This window comes from Saccopteryx bilineata, chromosome 5, assembly GCF_036850765.1.
Source record: "Saccopteryx bilineata isolate mSacBil1 chromosome 5, mSacBil1_pri_phased_curated, whole genome shotgun sequence".
Classification (NCBI taxonomy): Eukaryota; Metazoa; Chordata; class Mammalia; order Chiroptera; family Emballonuridae; genus Saccopteryx; species Saccopteryx bilineata.
The window spans coordinates 183,897,161-183,911,527 of NC_089494.1; the positions used below are offsets into that span (position 1 = coordinate 183,897,161).

Below are 14,367 nucleotides of genomic sequence, written 5' to 3' on the forward strand. Positions count from 1 at the left end.
GGGCGTCGCCATGTTGTGACCAGAGCCACTCTAGCACCTGGGGCAGAGGCCACAGAGCCATCCCCAGCGCCCGGGCCATCTTTGCTCCAATGGAGCCTTGGCTGCGGGAGGGGACGAGAGAGAGAGAGGAAAGCGCGGCGGAGGGGTGGAGAAGCAAATGGGCGCTTCTCCTGTGTGCCCTGGCCGGGAATCGAACCCGGGTCCTTCGCACGCTAGGCAGACGCTCTACCGCTGAGCCAACCGGCCAGGGCCTAATACTTGGTTTTATATTTGTCCATTCTTTATTTATGTTTACTGGAAAACAGTATTTCTTCATATGACTTAAGAGTTAATTTTTATTGTTCTTTTACTTACCCCTAGGGATTCCCTTTAGCATTTCTTATATGGCAGATCTAGTGGTAATGAACTTGACTCTTCTTTATCCTGGAAGATCTTAATTTTTACTTTTTCTTTCTTTTTTTTTTTGCATGGTAGAGAGAGAGAGGACAGACAGGAACAGACAGACAGGAAAGGAGAGAGATGAAAAGCATCAACTCTTAGTTGTTGTACTTTGATTGTTCACTGAGTGCTTTCTCATATGTGCCTTGACTGGGGGCTCCAGCCAAGTCAGTGACCTTTGCTCAAGCAAGCCACCTTGAGCTCAAACCAGCAACCTTGGGCTCAAAGTAGCGACCATGGGCTTCAAGTCAGCGATCTTTGGGCTCAAGCCAGTGACCATGGGGTCATATCTACGATCCCGTGCTCAAGCCAGATAAGCAGGTGCTCAAGGCAGCACTCAAGCAGGCCACCTTGGGGTTTCAAACCTGGGTCCTCAGTGTCCCAGGTTGATGGTCTATCCACTGTGCCACCACCTGGTCAGTCTCTACTTGACTTGAAGGACAGTTTTGCTGAATACAAGATTTTCAGCTGGTGGGTTTTCTTCTTTTAACACTTTAAATATCAATCAACTATACGTTGCCCTCTATGGTTTCTGATGAGTAATCAGCTTTTTTGCTTATTAAGGATCCCTTGTATCTGGTGAGTTGTTTTATTCTTGTTGCTTTCTAGATTCTCTCTTTATCTTTTAATGGTTTCACATTATAATGTGTCTCAGTCTGGATCTTTTTGAGTTCATTCTATTTGAAGTTCACAAGCTCCTCAGAAAAAAGCTGAGAAAACTCTAAGCTTTCCTCGGGGCTGATCCCCAGGCATAGTGTAAGCCATTATTTCTTCAAATATTTTTCCTGCCTCTTTGTCTTCTTCTGGGGCTCCCATATTGTATATTTTGTGCTTGCTGATGTCCCACAGCACTCTGAGGTTCTTTTCACTTTTCCTCATTCTTTTTTTTTTCCCCTGCCGAAATTCAATAATTTCAATGATCCTATCTTCAAGTTCACTGATTCTCCTGCCTGCTAAAACTGCTCTTGAACACTTCTTCTGTTTTGATTTTTAAGTTACTGTGTTTTTAACTAAAGAATTTGTTTGGATCCTTTTAAAAAAAATTGTCTTTTTATTTCTATTGTCATTTGGTTCATAGACTAGTTTCCTCATTTTCTTGTCAGTCTGCTTTCCTTTAGCTCTCTGAGCATATTTGAGACAGTGTTTCATTGTCTTTATAGTCTTCCTCTGGTAAATTCAATCTGTCTTTCCTCAAGGATGATATCTGTTCATTAATTTTGTTCCTTTGTCTGAATCATACTTTCCTGTATTTTTTCTATATGCCTTGAGATTTCTTTTGCTTTTGTTGAAAACTTAACATTTGACTATTAAAATGTGGTAGCTAGAAATCAGATTCCCACTTTTCCAGGGTTTTCTATTGTTTGCTTGCTTGTTTAAGGCTTTAACAATCCATTTTCTTAGTGACTGTCCCAAATAAATACTGCAAACGCTGTATTCCTTGTTTATATGGTTACTGACATCTCTATTCCTTAGCTCCTGTTTTTCTAATGTTTTGACACAGACTTCCTTGGGTGCCAGGAGCTCTCCCAGTCTTTGAAAAATGGTTGTGTGCCTGGAACCTCCTCACTTAGCCAGCCTTACACTGCCTGGGGATCAGCCCCAGGGGGAAGCTTAGCATTTTCTCAGGTTGTTTTTTTTTCTGAGTGCATACATGTTCTGAGTGACTTCCTAAAATCTCCAATGTACACTGGTGCTTTTAAACATCCTACATTGCCAGAGAAATACTCCCCACCTTTTACTTTAGGCAGTCTTTTGTATATTTGGGCTGTAATCTTTTACATATATGAGGGTTAATTCAACTCATGGTGTTTCTAGCTTTCTCAACCTGAGATTTAAGTTAGAGAAAACAGAGGAGTGCCTTGCATCAGTCCTTTAGGTAGCCCTTAAACAGGTTAGAACAGACATTTAAATATTTTACATATAAAGTCTTGGCTCCCTCCATAAATGCAAATAGTACCATACTAGTAACATGGCTGTTGCTGTTCTATAAGACTATTGCTCCTTTAAGACTCTGGCCATTTTAATACAACTGCCACCATAAGGAAATTTGTATCATACCAGAGAAGGGGTCAGATAGGGCATATAAATCTTCCTGTTTTGAAATATATTCTTATTATTTTTCACTGTTTTTCCTAGTTCATAGAATAGGTTTTGAAGATTTATGCTTGTTTGTCTATGTTTATGTGGGAGATGAGAATCTGAAAACTCCTACTCCATCCTTTGCTGCTAAACTTTTACTTTTAAACTTGACATTTAAAAAAAAACTTTCCCATTGGGAATAGTATGTACTCAAATGGAATAGTAAAAAGAAAATTTTATCAGTCCTGTTTGATTTGGCATATTTTTTAATATGACATATTGTAGTAATTATGATTAACTGTTCCATTTGGAAGAAAATATGCTAACAGAATTAAGAAACAAGTTCTTATTTCTACTATAAATTTGAACAAGTGCTTCTAGTTACATAAAAAATTAAATTGACTTGCGTGTCCTGATTGTACTTATGTGGGGTTTACCTTGTTAAGCACTTAAAAATTGTTATCTAGGCATTACATAAGGGTATTTTGAGCTCTTATGATAAGAAAGCTAAAATGTCAGCAAGCAATAGAATTTACATGTAGAAGGAACCACAAAGGTTATATTATTCCAATCTCAAGTCAGAATCACAGAGAGAGCCCCAAAACCACACATTGTAAAGACTAGTCCTATTAAATTAAAGATCTGAGACTTAAATCTGAGAATATACATTTCAAATTTTTCTCTAGTTGATTCCCATGAGTAAATATGTTTAGGAACAATTTATATAATTTAATTCTCTGGATTTAAGGCAGAGAAACATGAGGTCCTAGTAGGTGGAGAGACTTAAACACAGTGGGTACCTCTTTAGAACCAATAAACTAATTACATCTTAACTTTGTTATTCTGAAAAGGAAAACCACATCCCTTAGGAAACAAACAAACAAAAAATAAGCAAAAAAGGAAAAAAGGGAGGATGATGGAAGAAAAAAAGGAGAGAAGGAAGGAAGGAAGGGAGGAAGGAAAGAAGGAAAGAAGGAAAGAAGGAAGGAGAAAAGAAAGAAAACAAAACTCAGTATTAGTAATATAAAGAATTTTTTAAAATGAGCATGGGGTCTACCAATGACTGGATTGAAAAACTTTTCTACTAGGTAGTTGTTTCTGAAGATACAAATTTGTATAACTTCTGTATCTTTCAAATAATTGGGACAGTAATGCAGAAAATCTTGCATTGAAGGCAACTAAAAAGTGATTTATATTTGTCTTTGAAATATTTGTTTTTATGCTTATGTGACTAACATTTTAAATATACCTGTGTATTTAAACACAAAGCAACTTTATGTTTCCCCTCATTCTCTTATCTGGAGCATGCTGCATGGGATAACCCTTAATAGGGAAAAAGGGATTGCCTTCCAATTCTATTAATTTTCCTTTTCCTCTATCTTAAGTCAGTTCTTGGGTTGGAGCATGTCCAAGGAGAAGAGTATAAAGATTTTTTGTTTTTGCACAACAATTCTTTTTTTTTTTTAATAAATTTTTATTAATGGTAATGGGATGACATTAATAAATCAAGGTACATATATTCAAAGAAAACATGTCTATGTTATTTTGTCATTAAATTATGTTGTGTACTCCTCGCCCAAAGTCAGATTGTCTTCCGCCACCCTCTATTTAGTTCTCTGTGCCCCTCCCCCTCCCCCTAACTCTCTCCCTCCCTCCCTCCCATGTCCTCCCTCCCCCCACCCCTGGTAACCACCACACTCTTGTCCATGTCTCTTAGTCTCATTTTTATGTTCCACCAATGTATGGAATCATGTAGTTCTTGTTTTTTTCTGATTTACTTATTTCACTCCGTATAATGTTATCAAGATCCCACCATTTTGCTGTAAATGATCTGATGTCATCATTTCTTATGGCTGAGTAGTATTCCATAGTGTATATGTGCCACATCTTCTTTATCCAGTCTTCTATTGAAGGGCTTTTTGGTTGTTTCCATGTCTTGGCCACTGTGAACAGTGCTGCAATGAACATGGGGCTACATGTGTCTTCACGTATCAATGTTTCTGAGGTTTTGGGGTATATACCCAGTAGAGGGATTGCTTTGCACAACAATTCTTAAGTCACAGATGCTACCATGATGGTCTCTAATATATGTCTCTCTGAGCTTAAATATAAAACTAATTCTTATGTGAGTGATTTTGTGCATTCCTTGGACATCTCTTGGCTTCTTTTTTATCACTGAGAATCTCTTCTCTCATTTCTGGATGGGGCCCTCTAGACAGTCCCTCAGATGTTCACATCCTACCTGTATCACAGACACTTAAAAATTTTTTTTGAGAGAGAGAGAGAGAGAGAGAGAGAGAAACATTGATTTGTTGTTTCACTTATTTATGCATTCATTGGTTGATTCTTGTCTGTGTCCTGACCAGGGCTAGAACCTGCATCCTTGGTATATTGGGACTATGCTCTAACCAAGCTACTTGGCTAGGGCATCATACAAACTTATATTAAATATATGGTTTTTCTTACCTACATGCATTTACCTCAGGCAGATCTTTATTCAAATACATTTTGGGGTTCCATATATATATTCTCTTGAAGTTATTTGAATAAGACTAAGACTTTTTAAAAAGTTTATGTTTCAAATTGAACTTTATTCTATAGCAAGTAGTGGTATGTATATTGACTATTTCAAAATTTTCTGACATTTTGGAAATTATAAAACTTACACCAAATATTAAATCAACTTGTGATAAAATCTGGAAAATCTTTCCCTTCTTAAATCCACTATAAACTATTCCTTACTATGGCCCCTGTCAAGGAAGATGTGAATCCCTCATCAAGCATATAGATTGTTATCTAAATGTATTAACTTCTAATTTAGTCTTTTCCTGCTAAGTGAACAAAAATTTCAGAAAATTGACCATTTTGCTGCCAGTGATGCCCAAATCTCCCTGAGCATTGGAATCATATCAGAGAATTTTTAGACACATTGATTCTGCAGCTTTACTACAACCATACTGAATCAGAATCTACAGAGCTGGGGTCCAGGAAATCTAAAGTTCTAAGATTCTCCCTAGGTCTTTTGGAAAATGACTTAAACTGAGGTCCTTCTTGGGAACTGGCATATCTGCAAGTATATTCACCCAACTCCTACAGTGTTCTATGTTCAGATCTTCCATTGTCTGCTGAACATTAAAATAAAGGTCATTTAAAAAGTCAACACAACCAGTCAACATCACTATAGCCAATAATATACATCTCTCCTTCAATCCTTTGAAAACTTTCACCAAAAGATCCAAAAATTTGAAAGAGAAAATGAAAAAAACATAAGTAACATTTATCCACGATTATATTTCTGATTTCAATGTTTATCTTTGTTATTTAAAAAAATTTTTAGCAAGAGAGAGAGGGAGAGTGGGACAGACAGTGACAGGAAGACATATGAGAAGCATCAACTTGTTGCAGCACTTTAGTTGTTCATTGATTGCTTTCTCATATGTGTCTTGACTAGGGGGCTCCAGCTGAGCCAGTGACCCTTGCTCAAGCCAGCAACCTTGAGCACAAGCCAGCAACCCTGGGATCAAGCCAGCGACCTTGGGCTTCAAGCTAGTGACCTTGAGCTTCAAGCCAGCAACCTTTGGGCTCAAGCCAGCGACCATGGGGTCATTTCTATGATCCCATGCTCAAGCCAGCGACCCCATGCTCAAGCTGATGAGCCCATGCTCAAGCCGGCGCTCAAGCAGGCCACCTTGGGGTTTCAAACCAGGGTCCTCAGTGTCTCAGCTCTATCCACTGCGCCCCTGCCTGGTCAGGCCTTTGTTACTTTCTTATCTTAAATTTTTATAAACCAACAATATTGTTTTAAAAAGTTTCATTTTAATGAAAATTTATTTGTAACAAAAAATTTACTTTTATTCCTGGAATTTGTGCATTTAGTTTTGATTTTAGGCCCTAAATTTAACTCATAGCACCAGTAGGTTGAGAAATATTAAAATACAGGTATCTGACCAAGATAGCAAGAGTAAGTAAATGTTGTATTCTCATTCTCCAACAACCACGTCAAAATTACTTTTGAACTACAAAACAACCATCATTCAGAATCTGAAATCACATTGAACAGAAGTCCCATAACTGAGGATTATAAAGAAAAAGTCACCTTGAGAGAAGTAGGAGGGGCAGAGATGAGGAAATAGCCTGGTCCTGTACCCACACGTGGTGGTTAAAATTGGGAGGTATACCTTGGCTGCAGAAGTTCACCCTGAGGAGCAAGGGTTTCCAGCTCCACACCAGACCCCCCAGCTCAGGGTTCCAGTGCTGGGAAGAGAAGTCCTCATAACTTCTGGCTGTGAAAACCAGCTAGGATTGAGGCTGAGTGACACAAAGAACTGCTGGAGTTGCAGGCAGTTCCTCTTAAAGGGCCTGTGCATGAACTTAGACCCACTTGCTCTTAGCTCCAGTGCTGGGGCAGCAGCTCAAACGGCTTCAGAAATATACAGAGAGAAACTGAGTTATCCAGCAAAGGCTGCAGGGGCAGCTTTATCTCAGACAGAAGTGTTGGCAGAGGCCATTGTTACTTTGTTGAATACTCCTCCACAGAGCCAGTAGGTGGGCGCCATATGAGTCTCCATTAACCTGGCTCACAATGTTACGTTCTTCTGGTGATTTACTAAGACCCCACTGTCCCCAATTTAGGTACACCCAAGCCATTTTTGGTGGGGTTTTTTCTGTAAAACAACCTGCCTTGGCTCATGCCATTGGCCTGAACTTCTTGGGAGGCCCCCAAACCAGGCCCCTCCTGATGGCCAGCTTCAGACCTTGCTGGAGCAGCACCCAACCACCTCTGTGAGCAACACACCAGAGACCTGCTAAAGTGAGTCCTGCTCAGTGGGGTCCGTTCCTGCACAGCAGATTGGCCAGGGGGGTCAATTTCTCTCATTGGTATGCCAATAGCAATCAAGGCTCAACTACAACTGGATATTGCATACAGCTCACTGAGAGTAGTACCCAGGTCTAGCAAATAGGGAGCTTGCCCCACTAGGCCTACAGAACACCTACTATATAAGGCCAGTCTATAATGACCAGGAGATGTAGCAGCTTTGCCTAATGCATAGAAAACACAAGGAGGCTACCAAAATGAGGAGACAAAGAAATATGTCCCAAATCAAAAAACAGAACAAAACTCCCAAAAAAGAACTAAAATGGAGATGAGCAATCTAGGATGCAGAATTCAAAACACTGGTTATAAGGATCCTCAATGAACTTAGGGGAAAAATAGGTGAACTTAGTGAAAACTTCAACAGAGAGATAAGAATCATAAAAAGAATGGGTCAGAAATGAAGACTATATTATATGAAATCAGCAGTAAAGTAGATGAAACAGATGACTGAATCAGTGATTTGGAAGATAATGTAGTAGAAAACACCTAATAACAACAGCAAGAAGGAAAAAGAAATGTAAAAAACAAAATAAGGAAAGTTTAAAGGGACAACTTCAAGTGTAACATTTGCATTATGAGGGTGCCAGAAAGAGAAAAGAAAGAGCAAGTAATTGAAAACTTATATATTTGAAAAATAATGATAAGAAATTTAAAAAAAAAACAGAAAAAACTAAAACCAAACTTTTTCTAATCTGGTAAAGGGAGTAGACATACAAGTCCAAGAAGCGCAGAGACCCAAACAAGATGACTGCAAAGAGATCTACACCAAGACACATCATAATTAAAATACCAAAGGTTAAAGACAAAGAGCATCTTAAAAGCAGAAGGAGAAAGGCAGTTACCTATAACAGAGCTCCCATTAAGATTGTAAGTTGATTTCTCAAAGAAACTTTGAAAGCCAGAAGTGATTGGCACAAAATATTCAGTGATGGTAAGCAAGGAACTATAGCTATAATTATTTTACCCAGAAAAACTACCACTTTGATTCTAAGGACAGATAAAGAGCATCCCAGATAAGAAAAAGTTAAAGGAGTTCATCACAACCACTTCAGTATTACAAGAAATGTTAAAGGGTCTTTTTTAAGAAGGAAAGAAATAAGAAAAATATGAATAATAAAATGGTAATAAACATAACTATCGATAATTACTTGAAATGCAAATGAATTAAACACTTCATTGAAGGATATATAGTGGTTGAATGGATAAAAAGATAAGACCCTTACATACGCTGTCTACAAAGACTTATTTCAGATTGAAAGATACACACAGACTGAAGGGATGAAAAAAGGTATTTCAAGAACATCGAAACAAACAAACAAAAAGCTTGGGTAGCAATACTTATACCAAACAAAACAGACTTTAAAACAAAGGCTATAACAAGAAACAAAGAAGGACCCAGTAATTCCCATTCTGAGTATGCTGATGAAATTCAAAACACTAATTCAAAAATATACATGCATCCATATGATCAGTGCAGCATTACTTACAATAGCCAAAATATGAAAGCAAACTAATTACACATCAATAGCCATATAAAAGAAAAAGAATAAAATCTTGCCATGTGCAACAGAACAGATCGACTTAGGAAGTACTGTGCTGAGTGAAATAAGTCAGACACAGAATGGCAGATGCCATGATTTCACTTATACATAGAATCTTAAAATAAGTGAATAAGCAAAACAGAAACAGACTCAGATATAAAGAACATTTTGAAGGTTGCAAATGGGAGGGGGGTTAAAGGGATGGGTGAATAAGGTGAAAGGATTAAGTACAAATTGAGAGTTACAGAACAGACATGGGGACGTTAAGTCCAGCATAGGGAATATAGTCAATAATACGGCAGTAGCTATGTACGGTGTCAGGTGAGTTCTAGATTTATTGAGGTGATCACTTTGTAAGTTATATAAATGTCAGATCACTTGGATTTTACCACCTGAAATTAATATAATATGTACATTAAGTACAATTAAAATTAACAATCTGTAGTATTTTAGCATAACTATGAGGTTATGAAATGTCAGCCAGTAGCCAGCATTTGGCTACTATGTAAGAATCACCCAGGGAAGTCTGGTAAGAGAACAGATTCCCAACTTTTCTGCATCTTCTTATTTCCCAGTTGGCTTTCATAGTGCATGGGAATTAAAGGTCTCCATCAGGCACGTAGGGGAATTATTGCCCAAGAGGTTTCTCAATACATGTCCAAGTCAACAATGTTATGAACTGATAGATTTTCAGTATAAAAGTTATCACCACAAATTCCATTTTTTCCTCCATATTTACAGGTGTGACTGTGCACAAAACAAAATGTGTGTTGGAGACTTTGGAGTGACTTCTGTTGCCTTGGCAGTGGTGAGTGGCTTTGGCCTGATACTGTACTGTGGGGTGCCATTTGTGACCATAGTTGCAAATTCACCATTTCTTGTACTAGGTGAGTAAAACAAAATGTAAGGCTACACATTATGTTTGTGGCAGTGTAGGATAGATAAGGTGCTTATGTCAGATAAGGCTAAATAACTATAGTTAGATGGTTCTACAAATCCAAAATGAGGTGTCAGAAAAAGAAAAATCAAAATGAATTATGTATCTTTAGAGTTGGAAAAGTCTAATACTCCAAATGGAAATACAAGGAACATGAACAGGTAGTACACACTGCACACACACTCAACACATACACACATCAAAAATAAAAAATATAAGTCACTGAAAATATAAGAAAAAAATTCAACCTCTCAATGAATCAGGGATTCTAATGAAACCAAAAGTGAGACACCTTGTTTTCTTACTAGATTAATGAATATTAGCAAAATTGAAGGCTTGGGGGAAAACTGTGTGCAAATGAACACTTGTACTTCACTGGAAGAAAAATTTTAATTGGTACACACTTTTATTTTTTTAGCACAACTCTGCAGCAAATCAAAAAGCTTAAAAATATCTTTGACCTATCAATTCCACTTCTAGAAATTTGTCCTATTAATTGGACAAGAGCTCAAATGTAGAACAAGTATGTTCATTTCAATGTGATTTAGAATAGAAAAATATTGAAAACAACCTCATCCCATATCAACATGGGATTGGTCAATTCAATATAGCATATTAAAATTTTGGAATCATTTTTTTGGAATCATTTTTAATATAAAAATAAGTAGATATAGAATATTAAATAAAAACACTGGTTATGAAGTAAGGTCCTTGAAATAAGAGTGGTACAGTTACATCTGTATATCTGTATAGAGCAAATTCTGAATGAATAAACATCAGAATGTTAGGAGAAATTATCCCTGAAGGGAGGAATTACAGTTGTTTAAGTTTTTCTTTGTATTTTCCTGTAATTTCAGAATTTATTTTACAATAGCATGAGGAAACAAAGGTGTTTATATTTTGAAAAGCGAACAACTTGGAATAATATTTGGCTTCCTGGGGGAGATCAGCAGATGAGCTGTAGACTGAATGTAATTTATTCTAGTTCCTCAGGGCATATCTTCCTCATATTCACCCACATTTAATCACTCAGTGTTCCTGAAAGCTGTAAATAACTATAGTTAAAGTGTGTATAACTGAATGATTTAGTATAAACCATTTTTATATAGGCTGTGCATAGGAGTATGAGTGTATGTGTGTGAGTGTATGTGATTGCTGCAACTCAAGAACTATGTGCAGGTAATTTCTTATCAATGTTCTATAAATAATAAAGCCAGTTTTTAAATATCTAATAGTAAATATCAGTGAGTTCATTCTTGGTTCTTAGTACTTTTGATTCTTCCCTTTTGTCCAGGTGAGTATAACTGAAATCCTCAAAAGTGGTAGCAGTGGGAGTTGATGACAAAGTACATAAACTAATGTCAATTTAGATTCTCTACTTTGTTTATAACCATAGAATATCTGAATTAGAAGCAAAGTTGAAATTCCCAGTATCCTCTTATGCAATCCATAGAGACAATCCCCACAAATTTAAATTAAGATTAACATTTCAGTTCCCAGTATTAATTATATCAGTACACATGGAAACAAAGGTGTGCATGAGTGAAAGCAGAGTCAGCTCTAGTAGAAAACTTTTGAAGAGATAAAACTTATGTACAACAGGCTCATGCTATTCTTCCTAATTCCTTTTTCTTTGTAGTCCTTTCCCAGTCTTCAGAAGTTTTCAAAGTCTGCTTTATTCTGAACCAATCATGAAATGTCTTTGTGTAAAAGAACTAATTATATAGTAGGCATTAGGATCTCTAAAGGATCCTTGAGATTTACTTTGGTACCTATTTCTGGTATCAAAAGAACTTCCATTTTAATGAGATAAGGCTTTAAACTGGGCAAGTGAAGTTTGAATAATAGCATTCTGGCTATCAAAAACAGAGCAGCAGGAAAACTGTGTGTGTGTGTGTGTGTGTGTGTGTGTGTGTGTGTGTGTGTGTGTAAACTATGTGGTGCCTCTCACATCATACCACATTGATAGCTAGATGCTTACTGTAGAATACTTAACTCCAGCTTATATTTTAAGCAACAAAATGTTGACTTAATGTGTATGTGCATTAGTGTGAAATGGCTTATGAGAGAAAGTGGTCTGTCATATAAACTAGTAAAATCAAAGGTGCATTGCTAATTCTGCTTTGACTAACATCCAGTTAACCAGGTTTCCTGACTCATCGTTAAAATACCCTAAATAAAGACTTAGAAGTAGAATATACTGTGCTGCATGCAAAGAATAGTAGGATGTATAAAACACAGTTATTATAAAAGGAGTGATGAATTCTGTTGTGGATTCAGAGACAAACAGAAAGAATCAGAGAAAGCAGTATCAAAGCACAGATTGGGCAAGATAAATAAGGACTTAAGAGATGAACAAAGAAAATGATTTTTTTTTCTTTCTGAAGCTGGAAACGGGGAGACAGTCAGACAGACTCCCGCATGCGCCCGGCCGGGATCCACCCGGCATGCCCACCAGGGGCGACGCTCTGCCCCTCCGGGGCGTCGCTCTGCCGCGATCAGAGCAACTCTAGCGCCTGGGGCAGAGGCCAAGGAGCCATCCCAGCGCCCGGGCCATCTTTGCTCCAATGGAGCCTTGGCTACGGGAGGGGAAGAGAGAGACAGAGAGGAAGGAGGGGGTGGGGGTAGAAAAGTAAATGGGCGCTTCTCCTATGTGCCCTGGCCGGGAATCGAACCCGGGTCCCCTGCACGCCAGGCCGACGCTCTACCGCTGAGCCAACCAGCCAGGGCAAAGAAAATGATTTGATCTGTTTAATTTTTAATGGATATTTATATTTATGAAGATTGTTTCTTTTTTTTAACAGGTGTTGGGGTGGATGACATGTTTATCATGATTTCTGCCTGGCAGAAGACCAACTTCACAGATAGCTTAAAGCAAGGAATGTCCAGTGTCTATTCAAAAGAGGCAGTGTCCATTACAATCACCACCACCACTAACATCCTGGCTTTCTATACAGGGGTTATGTCATCCTTCAGGGCTGTACAATACTTTTGCATTTATACAGAAACAACACTGCTCTTTTATTACTTTTATAGCATCACCTATTTTGGAGCAATCATGGCCCTGGATGGTAAAAGAGAAGCAGTCTATCTATGTTGGTTAAAAAAGTCAGAAATGCCTGACCAAAAATGTTCCTCATTAAAAAGATGCTTCTGTCTCCCATTTGATTCTCTCCCGGATGAAGAGGAAGCTGATATTCATCCAATGAATGTGCTCTTTAGAGACTATTTTGGGCCTTTTCTCACAAATACTAAGTCCAAGATTTTTGTAGTGCTTTTATACATTTTGTATGTTATAAGTAGTATATATGGCTGTTTCCAAGTATAGGAATGTTTAGACCTTTAAAATTTGGCAAGTGATCCTACATTATACCATATTTTAATGTACAGGTAAAATATTTTTCAGATTATGGTCCCAGGGTTATGGTTATTGTTACCCAAACTGTTGACTACTGGAATAAAGATGCTAGGCAAATACTGGAAAAATTTCTGACAGATTTTGAAAACAATAAGTATGTAGATAAAAGTCTTTCAGAGTTTTGGTTACAAGAATATGTGCAATATATAAAATGTAACAAACAAGATGTAAATGATAAGAATACTTTTATAAACAGTAGTTTCAATTTTCTTGTGGATTTTCCACTTTTTACACATGATATTAATATTTCATTGTCACATAAAGTCACTTCCTCTGGGCCTTTATTCAGACCATGGGTATTTCTTCTTCAGTCAATAAAAAGAAGATGTTAATCCATTTACGAGACTTGGCTGAAAACTGTAAAGTTCCCCTAATGTGTACAACCTGGCATTCATATATTTTGATCAGTATACTGTATTAGGAAACATTATTTGAAATGTCATTGTTGCATCAGAAGCTATGTTCATTGTTTCCTTATTGTTAACTCCTCATCCCATGTGTGCCTTTTGGGTAACTTTATCTATTACTTCTGTGATTGTAGGAGTAATGGGTTTCATGGCATTCTGGAACATCAATCTTGATCCATATCCATGATTAATCTTGTTATTTGTATAGGGTTTTATTTCAATTTTTCTGCACACATTTCCTATGCATTTGTTTCCAGTTCTAATCCCTCAGTAAACCAAAAAGCAAATGAGGCACTGAATGTGCTAGGCTACCCTGTGTTACAAAGTACAATTTCAACAATAATAGGGGTGTCTATTTTATCTGCAGCTAAAGCATACATCTTCAGGGCATTTTTTTTAAATTTTTTTTTAATTTTTTATTTTATTTCATTTATTCATTTTAGAAAGGAGAGAGAGAGAGAGAGAGAGAGAGAGAGAGAGAGAGAGAGAGAGGAGACAGAGAGACAGAAAGGGGAGCAGGAAGCATCAACTCCCATATGTGCCTTGACCAGGCAAGCCCAGGGTTTCGAACCGGCAATCTCAGCATTTCCAGGTCGACGCTTTATCCACTGCGCCACCACAGGTCAGGCTTCAGGGCATTTTTTAAGATAATGTTTCTTGTTATGGTATTT

General features: G+C 37.4%; 1 protein-coding gene across 1 annotated transcript in view; it reads left to right on the plus strand.

The window, feature by feature from the left end:
* Positions 1-13,883, plus strand: part of LOC136306598 (patched domain-containing protein 3-like) — a 39,038-nt gene extending 25,155 nt beyond the window's left edge. Inside the window, 3 exon segments of the mRNA XM_066233074.1 lie at positions 9,676-9,821; positions 12,676-12,942; positions 13,831-13,883. Coding sequence (XP_066089171.1) covers positions 9,676-9,821; positions 12,676-12,942; positions 13,831-13,883 — 466 coding nt within the window.
* The last annotated feature ends 484 nt before the right edge of the window (positions 13,884-14,367 follow it).